The sequence below is a fragment of the Chrysemys picta genome, chromosome 4 (assembly GCF_011386835.1).
Source record: "Chrysemys picta bellii isolate R12L10 chromosome 4, ASM1138683v2, whole genome shotgun sequence".
In the NCBI taxonomy this organism is placed as follows: domain Eukaryota; kingdom Metazoa; phylum Chordata; order Testudines; family Emydidae; genus Chrysemys; species Chrysemys picta.
In genome coordinates, this window is record NC_088794.1 from 46,867,437 (window position 1) to 46,886,350 (window position 18,914).

General features: G+C 39.7%; 1 protein-coding gene across 8 annotated transcripts in view; it reads right to left on the bottom strand.

Annotated features, from left to right (window-relative positions):
- The window catches only part of DENND5A (DENN domain containing 5A), a 98,581-nt gene that overhangs the window by 17,232 nt on the left and 62,435 nt on the right, over window positions 1–18,914 (bottom strand). For 3 of the 8 annotated variants that reach the window (XR_010600511.1, XM_005291699.5, XM_005291700.5), the window contains 11 exons: window positions 18,383–18,700; window positions 16,893–17,108; window positions 15,359–15,593; window positions 14,522–14,672; window positions 13,738–13,831; window positions 11,690–11,797; window positions 10,452–10,583; window positions 5,986–6,138; window positions 5,118–5,222; window positions 2,351–2,435; window positions 532–616 (listed from right to left, as the gene is read on the bottom strand). Coding sequence is in view for 7 of the 8 variants with exons in the window: in XM_005291699.5 (XP_005291756.2) it covers window positions 532–616; window positions 2,351–2,435; window positions 5,118–5,222; window positions 5,986–6,138; window positions 10,452–10,583; window positions 11,690–11,797; window positions 13,738–13,831; window positions 14,522–14,672; window positions 15,359–15,593; window positions 16,893–17,108; window positions 18,383–18,700 (1,682 nt within the window). In the remaining variant the exon portion in view is untranslated. The remainder of the gene's footprint in view (window positions 1–531; window positions 617–2,350; window positions 2,436–5,117; window positions 5,223–5,985; window positions 6,139–10,451; window positions 10,584–11,689; window positions 11,798–13,737; window positions 13,832–14,521; window positions 14,673–15,358; window positions 15,594–16,892; window positions 17,109–18,382; window positions 18,701–18,914) is intronic. The other 5 variants (XM_005291702.5, XM_005291703.5, XM_005291704.5 and 2 more) reach the window with 3 other exon arrangements.

Below are 18,914 nucleotides of genomic sequence, written 5' to 3' on the forward strand. Positions count from 1 at the left end.
TACGATTTCTTCAGTGTGAAGCAAGTTTTCACTCTGGCCAGTGAAAGGGTTTCACTATAATCTCTGGTAAATGGCTTAGCAATTTCTTCCAGCTGAAACACATTGCTTTTCCAGTTAAGCAAGCATCTCTTCCAGTTAAAACACATCAACTGCAAAACCAGGAACTAGAGCCAAGCAAGTTTCAGCCTTGATATTAAAGTTGGTCTTTATAATCCACAGTTCTTTGTATCATGAAATTCTCTTAGTCTTCCAAGGGTTATTGATGAAAGTCCTTTCATCCCCTTTTCCTTCAAAACAGACTTCGTGGAGGACAATAAGAGACGGTGATTTTCATTATTTACATTAATTGAGCCTATTTTGTGGCAGGGCTCAGGTTCACCCAGAATGAAGATCGTTACCATACAAAACTCACATGAGCCATTCAGAATTATACTTTCTTCCAGTGTTATTGAAGTGAACTTTTTACACAAGTTACATGCATAGGAATGAACACACCGATCTTAAGGATTTCTTTTATTGCCCCAAACTAACCTCATATCCTGTATTAGAGAGATTCTCAGGGGCGACATGGCTGGGCTGGCATCTGACTTTCTCCTTTCTGAATCGAGAAGTACTCCTAAAGTGAGAAAAATATTTTTTAATCAATGGAAAAATAATTCAAAGATTTAAAAGTAATATTTAAACACTTTGTGCCAGTAACACAACGGAAGTATTTGATAATATTTAGAGAAACAGTTTTCCCTAGAATCCAGAAATGGTACATTACATGCTGCATACTTTTCTGTTATCAGTGACACATGGTTTTGTGAAAACATTATGGCACAAATCAGTGCTGACTATGGCAGTATATTAAATCCATGGAAAAACATTGACTGTCTACACACCGAGATGTTCAGGCAACTCATAATATGCTCAGCACTATGACATATTAATACGCTTTGACATATCCAGAATTGGTGAGAGACCAAAGAGTGGGCTCTATACAGATTATTTATCACTGAAGTATTATTTTCTAAAGAGTTCTTCACTTCCTTCCCAAATGAGCTAAAACAAGTTGGCATTATAGACACTGGAGAATTCGGTGTTAAATGATATGCATACAATATATTCAGTGCATCAGAGTCAAACCACAGAAATAGGTAATACAAGAACCCAAAATCTGCAATGTAAATGCTAAACAAAGAATGCCATCTCTATATCATACTTCAAACACTATACTATGAGCAATCACCTGCTCTCAGTCTCAAGCTGGAGAGCACGGGATCAGCAGTTAGTTTCGGACCCAGGTCTCTGCATGTTACACCAATGTGCATAGGGCACCAGAATGAGACTTAGGAGACCTAGGTTCTATTCACAGCTCTGCCTTTGACTACCTGAATGACCATGCACGGGTTACTAAGGGTCAAATTCTCTTCTGGCATACCCACTGAATTTGGGCAAAGGATTTGGCCCTAAAAGCTGTCCATGCCTCAGTTTCTCCTTCTGTAAAATGGGAACTAAAGAGCATTTACATTTGTAATGCACTGACTTAAGTGCATTATTGTACTTCCTCTTTTTTTCCAAAAGATACCAGTTTGCTGAAAACAAATTTTACACTAAATGGAGAGTACTTATACTGCATAAGGGAACTTATATTGTAGAGGAAGAAATACTTAGTTCCCCACTCTGTTAATATGAAAAGTTATAGGCTTCCAATGTGTTCCCTACCTATAAGTATGGTTAATTATATTTAACTACATATTAGGTACCACCAATAAAAGTTATTCATGCAGCATATTACTGAAACCCTATTTATGCTGTTGTTGGATTTTAAAACAGGATGGATAATTTCATACTCAGTAATGCGCCTATGCATGTTTAAGAAGGGGTAAAGAAAAATCATGCTTCACAGCAGAGGATGACTATTTCACGGGTTAAAAAGGGATCTTCCACCTTACGTACATCACTGCATGATTGGCTATGTGTATCAAACAGGTTTATTTTTGGCCTGTCTCTGAAGCATCATGCATTGGTAGGACACCAAGCACAAGTTTAACAGGATACCAGTCTTGAACAAGAAATCCTACTCAAAATAGGTCTTCAGAATTACACTGGAAAACAAGTCTACTCCATGTAAATACTGCAGTCAACAAATCAGTCTCAACAGTTATGTGAAAATGACAACATCATCATAGTAAATCTCATCCTCTAAGACCTGGAGCAGTGGAGAATTTATAGTATTCTACTTGACGTGCATAATTTGGAACTGGTTTGAAGAGACTAAAGCCTAGTAATTTGGACATTTTTAGCATTTTTAGAGGAGTTCAGCTAGTACTCTTGAAAACCCTTCTGTAATATAAGCCAACGTTACCTGAGGTACTGAAGCTACCTGACGTGGGCTTTCTCTGCCTATTTTCTTGGTAATGTAATAAGTGAGACCACAAAGCAGATTTTCCCTAAAATTAAAAAAAAATTGATTGGTAACATATTGTATTTAGCAATGCAAATAAATGTCTGTTGAGTTTAATAAAAACTGAAAATTAAAAAACACTAAAAGTAACATTTACAATAACAGTTTGTTCTAAAGATGTTTTGTTTTCCCTAACAATATCATTGATAAAAAAGAAAAAACAATAAACAAAAGAGGTAGGAGGAGGTAAACAGCTGGAAAAAGGACAGTAGAACAAAAGGAAAAGTGTAAATGATTTGTAAAAGTAACTGTCCTGCATATCCGGTCTTGGTGTCAATTTTTGTTTAAAGTTAGAAACTAGCTGGACCTACAGATTCTAGTAACTGAACAAATCAGCTGAGCGTCACTTCTCATTGTTTATCAAGTTGTGACCAAAACATTTATTTAAATACATGCTACAAAGTGATGTGTACTACAAACTGATGTCCCATGACCCTGCAATCTGAGTTTGTAGCGGTCTCACCCATTGAATGGGGAAGAGATGCACAATCAGATAGGGCAGACTCTCTGGCTAGGTCTACACTTAAAATACTGCAGTGGCACAGCTGCAGTTGCACTGCCGTAGCGATTCAGTGTCGACACTCACTACAGCAACGGGAGAACCCCTTCCGTCACTGTAGTTAACCAACCGCCCCAAGAAACAATAGCTAGGTCGAAGGAAGAATTATTTCATCAACCTAGTGCTGTCTACACCAGGGGCTAGGTTAACATAGCTATGTCTTGCAGGGGTGGGGATTTTTCCCTGAGAAATGTAGCTATGCCAGTGGAACTTTTCAGTGTAGCCCAGCCCTGAATCTACAACAGTCTACCCAAGCTGATGGTGGGGGTTTGAAAGCTACTTTTTCAGGTCCTCCAAAGATTTTTCCAAGTTCCTCTAGCAAAGAGAGCAAAAGGCCTCATTACAAATGTAAAAAACCACCTCATGCAGGAAAATAAAGAAAGAATTTCAAATAAAGTTTGAAGCTGTTTTTTAGATAGTAAAGAAGTTTTAAAGGACAACATTCAGAATGCAGTATTTAGGACACTGTAAGCCAAAGGTAAAATATATATCTTTAGTCAATATGCTGCCTTCCTAAAAAGGGTCACAAAACCCTAAAAGGTGAGGTGGTGAGATTTATCACTGACTCATCAAAAACAAAAAGATTCTCAGGTTCACCCTAAAGCTATTTGTGAATGACAAATCAAGTGCTACTGAAGTCACAGAAGGCACCAATAACCAAACAGGGACTATCCAGTACATTGATTGGATGCACTTCCTCAGTAAATGATTTGTAAGTAACAGATTCCTTTAGGAAACTAACACTTAATTGGGAATCATATGTTTCTGCTAAATGGATAGACTAGACAGTTTTTTGCATATTTATAAGGATGTTATTGTTGTTCAAAAAGAGGTGTTTGTAAGGGCTGTCAAATCTTGGCTTTATGGGGGTTACCTGTTTGTACCTGTTTGACAACCCACTGATGTCATTTAAAACATCTAAACAGCTGGTTCAGGGTGCAAATAATTGAGGGGTGAATTCTGCAGGTGCAAAAAGAAAAAGAGTCAGCCTTAAAAATCTAGCCCAACTTGTTCAGTTCTGCAAGTAATCTGGACAGGGAGAATTAGTGTCTCTAATATACAGACCTACAAGAGATTTACTCCAAGGTATTATTCCCACACAAATTATGGTGGTACGTTTCTAAAATATAAAGCAGCAAATGTCTCAGTTAGGACGATGTAAGGGAATCCTCTTTAAAAAATGTGTTTCCTGAGAACATTACAAAAAGTCCCCCCCACAGAAGTCCGATTTCTCATCCGTGTATCTGGAAGGTCCACTGTGGAAACAAAAATGTACAATGGGCCTTGCAAAAGGACAGGTATGAAAATCATTCAGGGAGATGGTCACAGCCAAAATACTATTTCTGGGGGGAAACAAATGCACACGCAAATAAATTCTGGCAACTCAATACAGCAACTGCTGAGGACGGCATATGCTCCCAGTGCTCGAACACCTCCGAAGAAGGCAAATAAGCAAAGGCCTCTACAGAATATGGAAACGGAAATACCAGTGAGCACTGAGAAGAAATCGTACTGTATGCATCTGCCTGTTTCTTTCACCAGCACATTACTATTTGGAGAGTTAAAGGAGAGTAATGATGATGCAAGTTACAAGTATAAAGAGGAGAAAGAGACAGCACAAGGGAAGGGGGGGGGGAGGGGGAAGAAAAATCGAGGTCTTCATATACGTTTAGGCTGGACCAGATTGATAAGGTCACTAGATCCTACATTGCATGATCATACTGGATTAGTTGAGGCAGGAGGTGGGCTTTGGTCAGTTAATGGGTGTAGACTTTAACAGCACATGAAAGAACCAGTCGGTAGCTATGTGAATGAAACTGATCCATCAGCAGGGAAACAGGCAAAAGCATGGGGTGGGGGAGGGAAGCCATCTTCATTACTATGGTCTGCTGAGAATGAACTGGCTCATTATTGGACAAATCAATTTATAAATAGCAGACTGTCACAATTTTAACAGAGGCCAGAGTGCATGTCGGATTAGTAGTGCTTTATACTTTGGATCACAGTGTTAGATGCACTGCACTTCCTTCGTCAGGCCTCTAATTATTCTACCACAACAGACCGTTCAGCACTGTTTGCCAACATCTGCAATCAATCCAAAGCATTAACCTTATGTGGGGTTGGCCGCCTGGTTGTCTGAAAGGCCCAAATCTGAGTTGAAGCAGAGTATACTGATGCTCTGTCTTCTAGGATGAAAGTAGTACAGCTTCTATCCTAAGTAGTATACAAGAGGGAAGGGGAGAGTCAGACGATATACCTTCACATACAGAAACTACTGTTATAGTCTGAATGAGAGCAGATTTAGGCAATGGTGGCATGGATGCAGAGGACAGAGCAATTGGATTAGGGCTGCCTGGATTAAACGTATTTACTCTGCAAAATACTTAAACAAAATAGCATTCAAGTCCCTTTCCCCCTCCCCACACACGCAGGGGAAAGGAGGAAGAAACAACACCTCCCACACTGTCTACTCTCACAGGAGAGCCCAAACAGCTGGAGCGCTATAATAAAAGGAAAGTGGCTAGCTAGAGGCCTTATAAACTTCAATTGACCATCTCTAAATAAGTACCATGCTTAGTGAGAACAAGCAAAAGAAAGGGGGGCAAAGGGAGTTTAGTTTTGTAAATTAAGCTTCCCTGCTTGAGGACAAATCCCCACACCCCATAGCCAATTAATAGCACCTCAAACTGCAAGCTCGTAAGTTCACACAGCTACAATAAGAGAAAATAAAAAATGGAAATAGATAAAAGCTATCACTCTATAAAACAGACAAATAAAATAGTAAGCAGGCATTCAGAAAGTCATCCCTGAGAGTACAATTGTGTACTATACTTTGAGCAGGGGGGGGATTAGCTCAGTGCCAAAATGGTTGGATTTTAAGAGTATAGAATAGAATTTGAAAAAAATTAAATTAAAAAAGAAACAGTGAAAAAATGACCGTGTAAAGTTGTAAATTCTATGAAATACCATTATTTACCTGTTTGACCTGTAGACCATGACTCCATATCCTTTCTAAGAGGTCACAAAGACTGGCTATTAACGTATTCTCTTCTACACCTGTGATGTTCACCTCACCGTGACCTAGTTCCACAGCTTCTCGGCCCATTTTTTCAACCAGCATCCTCTTGGTCTTGTAAAGAAGATGGCAAAAAGAAAGTTATTCTTACACACCAGGAACTGCTACGATCCTTCACAGTATTTGTCCTCAAATTCCTTTACAACAGTAACAAAGTGATAATACAATTAGGTTTATACTGTACCCTTGGCAAGCTAGTGCAGAAAGACATTTCTCTTATTTCACTAATAGTCCTCCATTATGTGGCATCACCAGTACTGACCACCTGAGAGCCTCTTCCATCTTTTTATCTAGTTGAGTTAGGCAAAGGGACACACGTGGCCTCCAAAGGCTGGTCCAAGGGCTTGGAATGGGTAATCACCACTGAGTGCACCTTTGAGTGGAACAGGCAGATGTTATGCAAGTCAGGGCTGGCCTGCAGAAACTGAGGAGGTTCAGGAGCAGGGTAGGTATAGAATCTGGAGAGGGATACCCCAAGTCTAACCCCTACTTTACCAGAAGTGTCAACAGGCAGAATCAGTTCTGAGGAGGTGCCTTGGAGTGACATGGAAAGTCCTACCTCATTCTCGGAGACACTTTTTCCAGAGAGTTTTTTTTAAGTAATCCTGTTCCTCTGGAGTATCCCTCTGGGGGGTTCCTGAGCAGTAGCAAGGTGGACAGGGACTAGCAAACTAGTCCGGATTCAATACTAGCTTGTTCTCTTCAGAAAGCTCCCTATCTGAGATGGAGACAGTGAAGAATGAGGCTTTTCCTGCCCTCTAGCTGTGGCAAGTTCCCCTAAAACAGAGAAGAAGGTAGCCAGGGAGCCCACTCACTGAGGAAGGAAGGTGTAAGGACTCTCTGTGATAGACAGGAATGGTCCTATTTATCCAGGCTAGGTCTCCTCTGGGTGAAGGTGAGAGAGACTTGGGAATACCCTGCCGTCAGCATGCTGTTCCTGTGAGCCTCCATCTGAGTGTTGTTTTTCCAAGAGAAACCCTTTCCTGGGAATCCAAGAGGACATGGAATCTGTCCTACTTGTCCCTGGAGTCTGCAGGTGGCTGCTGTAGGGGTATGTGGTTCACAGCCACTCCTGCCCTTGCTATGGCCTGATAATGGCAGTTCCGTCTGAGAGACCAGTGGTAGGGAGGGGTCAGAATGAGCCTGCTGCTGGTGGATGCAGGGATAGAGGCACGAGCAGAGCATTTTCAGCCGATGAAGACGATTCACATTCATCCAGCCAGGTGGCAGCCACATCAGAGAAAAGATGTATTCTTGTAACAGGTTTTACTTTACCATTCTAACAATAGCTATATGAAGTTGTCCTCATGAACAGGTTTTTAAATAGGTTTATTATTAAAACGTTTGAACTATGGCAGCTTCCAAAGTCGCCAGTCAGGATCAGGGCCCCATTGTGCTGGGCTCTAGGACAGTCATAAATAATGAGGCAGTCCTTGCAATGGATAATTTATTCATTGCAATGGGCTAGAACAGAGTTATATGAGAGGTTGCACTTTAGAATATGAATATGCAAAACAGTGTGTAGCCTTGTGGATAGAACATTAGAACCCAGCTCTCCTGGTTTCTATTTCTGGATCTGTCATAGATTTAGTGTGCAACTGTGGGAAAGTCACTTAAATTTCTCACTTCCTCAATCTGCCTATCTATAAAGCAGAGATAATAATTTAGCCATGTTTGACAATGCTTTGAGTGAGAGCTAGAGATGATAAAGTCTATGTAAAGGCCAAGTATTTTATATGTATTTATAAAATATAAGCATCCATATTTATTGCCTCTCAATGATTCATGTATCAAATGTTCTCAGTTCAATCATAAAAATATTGAGTGGGATTTTCAAAAGTACATAAGTCGCTTAGGCACACAAGCCACACTGAAAATCCCCCTTTGAAAGTCAGTGAGTTTTATGCTTCCAAGTCAAATAAGTGCTTTTGAAAATACCTCCTATGAAAAACTTGTCCAGAGATCTGAGACTCCAGCAGTCTCTTTTCTAGCTCATGCACCTTTGCAAGTAATCAAGTTCTGCAGACCAAATTAGGCCCTCCTTTACACCTGGGCAACTCCATGGTCTTTGATTTATGTCCTCAGCATTACTTAGGCAACTCTTTTCTTCCAAGGGTTTACACAGGTGTAAATGAATGGAATTTAGGGACAGTCTATCATGAAGAGCAGTACCCTATTCTGTAAATAGTTCCATTGCAGTCAGTGGAAGACTAGACCTGATCCAAAACCTACTGAAATCAGTGGGAGGTTTTCCATGGATTTCAACAGACTGTCAATCAGACTAACTGAACACAGTAATTAACTAAATTTTTATTCATGACTAAGGGTCCACAATCTGGCTCTTATTAACAAGTATGTTGATGATGCAAAAGATAAAATAGAATCCAGTGCAACCCCTCTCCACTGCTAGTGGAAATAAAAGGCAATTAAAAAAAAAAAGAAGCAGTAGATGACCAAATATTCGAAAGGGACAGATCTACTGAATAAAAGAGAAGTGCCATTTTTACACAGTCACTTTGCAGAGTAAAGCCATGCTTTAATTTTCATTATCTGCTTCAAATGGACTTTGGGAACTACCATAATCCTGTCACATCCTAGAAGATAGGCATCACTTTTCAGCTCTAGGTATCTAATCCATTTGATGTAACAGTGCATTACATTAATCTGTTTTATCTACCATAGTCTGCTTTTGAACCTCTCAGATAATGGTTCCTCAGTGACCTGGTATTGCCAAGTTATCCTCTCAGTAATGCCCAGTGCAAGTTATTCCATTGTTTAAGTGACCTCACTGCTATTATTCATAGGGTACGTACAATCAACACAACAGCAGCTAGAAATCATTCCTAATAAACCAAATTACATTTTCTATTTTTAGTTTCAAACTATCACTTCTTTATACACTGTCCTTAACCACCTTCAAGAAAGTCCTCACCCTTTTTATGTTATGACCTCCCAAGCACTGACATTTATCATATGCTTCGTCATCTTTTCTCTATGGATGTATCCATTTCCCCTAATCTCTCACAGTAGATCACACTTTTCATAATTTTTGCTGCTATTCTTAAGCATCTCTCTAATTCATCCATGTCTAAGGAGAGCTAATTAATGGGCCCAGCTGAAATGCTGCAAGTATCTCATGCCAACAGTCAAACATCTCATACATTTCCCCCCCTCTTTCCCTGACATTCTAACAACATCTCTATTACTTGCAAACTTTTCACATCCAATGGCGCCTTACTCCCATAATGGAAGAGTTAAACCAAAGGGCCAGATCCTCAACTGGTGTAAATCAATGTATTTCCATTTATTTCAATGGAGATATGCCAGTTTATACCAAATGAAGGTCTGCCCTACAAAGAACAAAGCATAGACACAGATTATCTGGAGTGCCTACATATTCACAATTTCAGTTTTTGTAAGTGAGAATAATAAAAATTTATAGATTTTACCAGGCATTATAAACAACAGCCCAAATTAACTCTGTTGACTTCAGGGAGGAATTTGAGTAAGAGTTTATGGAAGATTTATTCTCTTTACTGTTATATGGAACAGCAAAGCAACTTTGATGATGTGTACTCAAATATATCAGTCAAAATAATTCTACAAACTGGGGCCAGATTTTTTAGGAAAAATGTGTTTTCTGCAGTTCATTAACTCACTTCGTTTTAACAATTAAATACAGTGTCTAAATTTTTACTGTAATTTCTCTCTTGTAGGACATTTTAAAAATATTCTCACAATGAAGCATTCAAAACTAGACTGGACAATACACTAGACAACGTATGGCTCGGAACAATGCTAGACTGGCAGGAAAATAGAGACCTACCAGAGCATCTAATTTTATGTTTTTATAGTAGGTCTCCTAATATGAAAAGTCTCCAACTTTTCAGGATATCTAAAAACACATCCATTTATTTATTAAAGGGACATACAATCCCCAAAAGGAACAGCGTAGACCAGTTTCAGATTATGCATACATCCGAGGGCTTGTCCTCACTACCCGCCTGGATCAGCTGGTAGAAAATTGATCTCTCGGGAACGAATTATCGCGTCTCGTTGGGACACGACAATCGATCCCCGAATCGACGCGCGTATTCCACCAGCGCAGGTAGGAGTAAGCGTTGTCAACGGGGGAGCTGCGGCAGTCGATTTGCCACCGTCCTCAGAGTGGGGCAAGTCGGCTCGGATACGTTGAATTCAGCTATGCTATTCGCGTAGCTAAATTTGCATATCTTAAATCGATACCTCCCTTAGTGTAGACCTAGCCTGAGAGAGAGTGAGTGAGTGTGTAAGTAAAAGGTGAGTTTAGTTTTACTAACTGTAGCCCAGCAAGGTGTGGGGATCAGAAGTCATTTTCTCTACATTACCTTATTTCGGCATTCCTTCAGTAAGCCTTCAACAAATTTCCAGTTTGTTTGCGCAATTACCGATGGAGAGAGGTTAGACAGCTTAGGCTGACGAATGGTGCTGCCCAGATTCCTGGCTTCTTGGATATACTTCTGTTCAAGGATAGAAAAAACAAACGTACCCAAAAACAAGAGTGACAAAATGGTATACAGTAGCTACGAATCAGTGTCAAACAATCTGTCTTTGCTGCCCCCATACCCAGAAGGGAAAAAGATCACACCATCTTTCAAAAGAATGCTCCTTTATAAAGGATAAAGACATTTACTGTATTAGTTAACTGAGTTAAGATCCCATATAAACTGTCCAGCTAGCATCAGGATGCAATTGGGGCTTTGATTAACACACCACAACACAAAACCGTTTGGATGCATAGTTTTAATTTCTCCCTCCACTACTACAGAGGGTTTCCTTTTTCTCCTCTAAAAAAGGCTTGTAATTATAGCTATACATAATTGATATTACTGTCAAAGTGAAACAGTCCTTCCAAATGCGATTATTTTGCAGGTAAGTAATGATGCTTTTGGTGGAGGAGCAAGTGTGACAGTAAAGGTATGTCTACATTGCAATTAGACACCTGCAGCTGGCCCGTGCCAGCTGGCTTGGGCTAAGGGGCTGTTTACCCGTAGACATATGGGCTCCGGCTGCACCGAGGGAGGGTCCCAGAGTATAGTCTGCCTGAGCCTGAACATCTACATGGCAATTAATTAGCCCCTTAGCCCAAGCCCGAGCCAGCTGGCTCAGGCCGGCTGCGGGTGTCTAATTGCAATATATACATACCCTAAATGGCTTTGTCGGGTGATTAAAGACAGAAGCTAAGCCAAGGAGCAGTTTATTATGAATAAGCTCCAATATTACAGATCTAAAAAAAGAACAATCAACATTTTAGAGGAAAATGATTTCCTTGACTCATGAAGGTTTGAAAGGTCTGTGCTGCTACTGTTGCTGCATTCTGATGGATCAATATGTATTTCAGTGACACTTGTGAGAGGGCAGCATTTGATTGTTCTGGATTGTGATTGACTGAAATCCTACTCTTGCTACATCATAATGAATAAAGTGTTCACCTTTTACCAAAAAAACAAAAAACAAACCCCACTTTATCCACCTTCTGAAACAGTCTAAACAACTATGAAATACATATATTTAACTATGCATCTTTGATGCCATGACTACAGGTCATGTTGTACATATGACATACCAGGTAAAGCTCTGACACAGATTTTATAGAGGGTCTGAAAGGCCAATCATGCTGGTCCCAGTCTAAATATGATTGCAAATGAAGCTCTGGCAAGGAAAAATCCAGATGCTGGCAGGAGAGGTTTGTAGCAAACAATCAGACAGCCCATATTAAGCAAAAGTACGGTAAGCAGATATGAATAAAAGCGTGCATGCAAAAACAGAAAAGATAACAATTAAGACAGAACTCAATGCCATTTAAAGCTCAGACCAATAAATAAATATGCAACATAAAACCTGTAAATAATGAAAGCTTAAATAAAGGAAAGAGCAAAAAAAGCATTTAAACACTAATTGTGAGGAGATTAAATAAACAATTAAAATAAACTATGTCCTTTACTGCATACTTGTGACAAAATTTCACAAGAGTCTTAACAGTTGTCAAATCTCAATTTCACAGTTTCTTTATAGACAATTGCCTCAGACCACCAATTTAAATTTTTATTTTTACCAATCTCTGCCTACCAGCCACAAGGATTTTCACTTCTCCACTCAAAAACACTCAAAATTACTCCCTTTCAGCTGTTACAGACTAATGGGGAAAATCTTGGGGGTGGGGGTCCCCATGGATATAATGTACCCAATAGATTTTGGTACCACTCTAAATAAATATCTAAAATGAGTTAACCCTACAGACCAGAATAGCTCCATCTGCTGAACACGTTTTAGCAATATGGTTCATAGGATATACTATTTACCTCACATACTAAGGTAGCGGCTCTCCGATAATTAACCATTTGCTAAATATATTCAGCTTTCGTTAAAAAAAAAAAAAAAAACCACACACACCTTCCTGGAAAATGGAAAGTGACTTTTTACATGTATAATTACAGTCTGATACCTCAATGGTTCACACCTGCTATCACCATATTTGTCAAAAACAATGTCAGATTATGGACTAACTACTACTCACTTTCTCTTTCTTCTCCTAAATGGAAGATGTTATTGAGACAGCACCATAAAGAGCATGTGAAAGCAGTAAATGTTCCTTATTTGTAGAATTTAAAAGTGCACAAACCCCTTTTTCTTTTTTAAATATGGTTACAAAAGAGATGACATCTAATTTTATCTCCAACTACAATTTTTATAACCAAGTCACAAAATCCTGGAAAATAGGGTTCATAATGGAAAATGCAGTTCAACCTTTTATATCATCGTTCACATATAACGATGGAATGAATGAAGAAAATATATTTAAAAAAAAAAATGTCCTGCAAACATCTTGGTATAAACTTTAAAAAGAACAAGGTTAAAAGATTCTTCACCCAAACATAAAATAATGTATCCCAAAGCTTTATTTTTTATTTATATATCAGCACATATCAATTCAAATATTTTAAAAAGAAATCAGAACATCGGAAAAATGGTTCTCATACTACACTTAACCACCATATTTTTTGTACAATGGAAGTTCAGAGAACTAACCATTTTGTTCTTGCCTAAGTAACTGCAAAGTAGCTGGCATCATATGACCCAACTAATGTCACTTTAAAAGATTCACATGGGGATTTTTGGAGTTTCTTCCTTTCTAGCCAGGCCCCCTCCTCAAAAACACAGAAGTATACCTATCAAAGGAACACCATTTTTTTTACAAAAGGGGAACTATTTTGAATCCTCACAAAGCAGATAGGATCCATAGTATATTTATAGCCAAAAATCAGCACTTTGAACAATGCAGCCTTCAAACGCAGCCCAATTCTCAAATCAGACAGTGCATGTCTACCTGCATACTGGTATCTGACTTTTGCCACATTTAAACACTGCAACATAGTCACCATTTTTTACCATTGGTTTCATACTCGTGGGACAGATCCCGACTGGCATAGCTTCTTTAACATCAATGGAGCTATGACATTTTACACTGGCTGAGGATCTGCGCTTTATTTTTGAAAGGTCAGAGTAAGGAACAGCTGAGGTTTACTGTGGAATAACTGATTTGATAATTTGTGGGGAAGACAGTGTAATTTCTGTAATGAAAATCATATTATACAGTTACTGAACAGTTTTCACCTCTCTCTGATCATTGTCAAGACGCAGGTGCTCTGTGTGTTGTTTTTGTCTGTCTTTCCGCCTCCACTGTGCAGGTGCGTTTCTCTTTGTCCATCTACAGATCAAACAAGATTATTCATTAGATACCAAGAGTCAGCTGAAGAGGAGCGAAAAGCAGGAGCAAAGGTTTCCATCTTGGATTGTTAACAGGGCTTGTCCACATTCCAAAAAATACCCACTGGTAACAGACGTGCCAGAACCAGTGCCAAACACAGGTTAACTGCAAGCACACACAAGTACAGACTGTGTTTAGCATCTCTTTGTAAGCAGAGAACCTGTAACGGCTTGAAAATGAAATCTGTCTGGAAGAATTACGTTCTTAGGGAAAAAGCAAAAACATAATCTCGTGCACTTGGTTTCTAGTTTCCACTTTTAAGGCTTCTTAGTCACCTCTGCAGCTACTAATCTCTTCCTCCTCTTTCTTCCCACTTTTTAGGAGATGGTCCCTTATTTTAAGCCATTAGCTCTTCATTGACCTCTGGCACAGGGCTCTCTCTTTTAATCAGTATCAATTAAAGTCACTCAAAAACCTTAACTCTGTCCCCATTGCAATACTGGCCTCCTTGCTTCACTTCGTTACTAAAAGGATCCTTAAGAGTCCACCACATTCTAAAGTGTTATTCTGACATTTCTGATTTAAAAGTGATTAAATTTGCATTTTGACATCTCAAATTTGGTCTTATACTTTAGATCGCAACAAGATCCAATGCCACTCCATAATGCACAATAAAGTTTGCCTACTCACTTGTTGCTGGCTGGTCCTATGGAGAGTACGTCAGACTGAAGCTTGGGGAAAAACCCAAGTTCATACTTCCCTTGGCCAATCTTCATATCTAATAAGTGTGGGTGGACCGCAGTGTGATCTATTTTTACAAGCCTTAATTCAATAGCTTTCTCTGAAAGTTAAAAAAAAAAAAAAAATTCTTAAGCATGTAACTTTATAGATAACCAGTGCTCTAAGTGTTAGGGTGGCGTGGGAGAAGAGAAGTTTTAATCAAGCTGGGACATTGAGAGGTGCACTGTAAGCACTGCCTTACCAAAGCTGCTGCTCCCAGATTACAACTGACACCTCTCCACACACACACACTTTTTTCAAACCACTCTAAGCACTGCAGATAACCTTCCTTTTTTACGTTACCATATATACTAAAACACCAAATCTGTAATTTAAGGGGATAGGGGAATCCTCATATTGGCCAATATCTGAACAGGGAGGCTTATGTACGAGTCCATACTGTATCCAGGGACTGCTACCAATGGCAGCGAGATGATCATCTTATCTGGAACATCCCACCCTCAGGCAGGTGAAGAGGAGAGCTGAACTGAATTCCCTTTTACAGATATCTCACAGAGTTAGCTTGCTGTCTCAGGTTCTCGCATTGCCCTTTCCAGTACAGAATTTATTTCTCCACCAGAGCCTCAATTTCCAACTCTTCTCATTTGTTTTTGAAACACTAAGACATTTAGATTCATGTTATGGCTGATAAAATATCTTATTTGAACAAGTAGTCTAACTTTGAAGGTGCTGGTGAGAACAGCTATAACTCCTTACATCTGAAAGAAATTTTCTTGTTACTCTTACCTGCCTCATCAATGGTAGTGCACTTTTGATACATAGATGTGCGCAGAGTTGGTGTCCTAACATTTAACAGTCTAATTTTATCTACTCTACAATCGAACACTCTCAAAATTGGGTCTTTGTCATCTTCGTCATGGCACATAATCTTATTGTCGATAAAAGACGCAAACATCTGTGTCTCCAGAAATCTTGAGAGAAAAGGCAAGTAAGGTTCAGGCTGGTCTGACAAGAAAGATGCCTAGTGAACAAACAGAGACAAGTGACTTTTTATATAAAGTCTATACAATGCCTTGTTATAGTTCTGTATATCGTTAAAGTGAAAGTATTTCTAACCAAGGACATATTGAAGAGTTTGAGAGACATCCAAAGCCTTCTGTTTTGGGGATTTGGGGGGTTTTTTTGTTGTTGTTTTTTTGCGGACAACGTTCCATTTTACTGTGCATGCCAACTCCATCTTGAAAAATATACTATGCAAACTTTTTTCGTTTGCCTGGCAATCCTCTATTTTTAGCACTTCATTTATAAACAAAAAATATAAAGGACTTTAGAAAAACCCAACATTTTGAAATTTTAGCTCAGCTAAGCTCCCCCAGTGGCAAAACCAATACTGGATACACACATTATGTACTTATGGTCTGATCCAAAGCCCACTGAAGTCAATAGGAGTCTTTTCACTGACTTCAGTGCATGTTGGATCCATAGGCACCAACTTCTCCTGGCGTCGGTGGGTGCTCGACCCTGCCGGCCCAGCCTCTGCCCTGCCAACATTCCAACCTCTTCCCCGAAGTCCCCATCCCAACTCCGCCTCCTCCCTGTCCCTATTGGACTACTTCCCCAAATCCCTGCCCTGGTCCCGCCTCTTCTCCACCTCCTCCACAGAGTGCACCACATTCCCGCTCCTCCTCCTCCCTCCCACAGCTTGTTATGCCGTGAAACAGCTGTTTCGCAGTGGCAAGCACTGGGAGGAGAAGCGGGGACGCAACGCGTTCAGGGGAGGCGGCGGAGCGGAGGTGAGCTGGGGCAGGGCAGGGACCTTGGCTGCCAATGGGTGCAGAGCACCCACCAATTTTTCCCCGAGGCGCTCCAGCCCCGGAGCATCCATGGTGTCGGCGCCTATGGTTGGATCAGTCCAAGAGGTATGTCTTCACAGCCCATGACAGCGATCCTCCAAGCCCAGGTCGACAGACACAGGCTCCTGCTCTAAAAACAGCTGTGCAGACATTGCAGCATGGAGGGGTCTCGGGATCTGAGCATTGAGAGATGTTGGCCGGGGAGCCTATTGTTATCTACATAATTTTGTTCTCTACCACAAGCACTAGAATATCTTCAAATATAAATTTCATTATTTGTATAATAATATGCATCTTTTACAACTGATTGGAAGGTTTCAATGAAGAAATTCAAATGTTCACAACGTTCCTTCCTCACTCCACCACACCCACATTTTCTGACCACTTCTAATAACTTGTACTTCCGGGTTTGATTAGTAATTATTTAAACAAACATGACTCAGTTTTGCACTTCTTTTCAAACTTACTTTATCAAAGTTCTGCATCTGCTCCCTGTTGGTAAACCAAGACTCCTTGTCCTGACTCGGCTGAATGACAAATACTTCATAGTCTGCGAACATCTGCGTAAAACGGTTGGCAAAAACTTCTCGGATTTGAATATTCAGCTGGTAAACCCGGAACTCTTCTTCGTCGCATTGAACCTTGAGATCCTTGTTGCTACTGGTCTCCTCTCGCACTTCCAGCTGAGAGAGTAAGGGAACATACAAGAACCAAATGTGTCCCTTCCTTCATGGGAGGTTTGGTACACAAGGAATGCAGGCCCACACTCAGACCCCATTTGTTATCCAATTGTTATTCCTCCAATCAACATTCTAACCTATAACCCAGAAGATTCCAAACAGCTATCAAGGAGAGCAACATTTAATAACTCAGCTGAAAAGACTGTTAGTATAAGAGATTATAGCTCCAATAATAAACTGGATATTCACTTCCAATGCTCAGGACACTAAAAATAGGCATTTTTAAAAAGATAGATAATATATAGAATACACAGACACACCATTTACTTTCTTTGGTCCTTAGAAAAAAAAAACAAAACACTTTTATGAGGTCACAAGAGACTTTACTATTCAGGCATAGTAGGTGAATATGTATTTCTCTCAGGTGCATCATAAATCCATATTTATTACTGTTCCAAGTCATTATGTATTGACCTTCATATTAATATTGATGTGCAGAATCAAAAAAAAGTTGCTATGCAAGTAGAGTAGTCATTTTTCCAAGATCAGAGGTCTGTGGGAAGCAATTTAAACATGCAAGACAAACAAACATCCAAGACAAACAAGCAAACCTTTTTGAGAGAATTTTCCCTCCATATCAGAAATGTAAAAAACAAACCTTGGAGACCTTTCAATAACACCACTTATGCAGGTAGGGCCCAATTTTCAGAGGTGCTGAGAACCCACAGTTGAGAACAATGAGAGCCATATTTGCTCAGTATCTCTGAAAACCAGGCCCTAAACATTTTACAAACATTAATGAATAAAACCTCACAGCATCGCTGATGTGGGCACATTATTATCCACATTCTACAGGTGGAGAAACTGCGACAGAAAGATGCCAAATCACCAATTTCTGTGTCTCCACAAATAACTGTATGCCAGTTCTGGCCATGTCTACATAAGAAAAATAAAAGTATGTTTTTAAAACACTGATTATCTAACATGAGTTAAGACCCTAGTGTAGGCAAGGAAAATATTTTTAACATGTCAACAGGGAAAAATAAACTCTAGGTGGAGCCAAGGGATTAACCTCGACCAAACCACAACAACTTGACTTTGTCTATACTATGATGTTAATATGGGTTAGCTAACGTGTATTAAAAATACACTTTTTTCTAGCGAAGGTAAGGCCCAAGCATTCAGACCATCACTCTGTATATCTTTCACTCACTCAGTAGCTACTGCAATTCTGTAATACAACTCCCAAAGAGATTACATGCAATTCCATAACTTACCTTTTCAAGGCTCACACCTGTTCTTTTAACAAGTGCTTGAAGCCTTGCTATGGTCTCGTTTTCCTTTAGCAGTTCATATGAATTTAAAGGTGATCCTGCTATGTTCCCATTTCTTTTATCAGAAACTATGTCACATGCTCGGAGGTTTTTCATCTTTGAGGCGCTTTCACTACAGTGCAGGTTTCCCTCAGGTGGAATTCCAAACGCCATTAGAATCTCAGAGATTTCCTGAATGAATTCGAGTTTATTCGGGAATTGGGGCAAATCCTCTGGAAGCTCAATGAAATGGTTGTCTACATCCACAAAGCACAGGTTAGCCTGCAAAATTAAGTCAGGATAGTATTATATTAAGCTTCAAACATGAAATTTAAATGTTTTATAAAGATACATTTTACATGTTGTACATGGACTCTTAAATGTACTTCTACTCCACATACGCTCCTTGGGTTAACACAGCCTGAATCTGTTGGCCTTAAGAGCACACTACAAAGCATGTTTTCCCAAGCTTTTGAGGAGATGGCCATAGTACGTG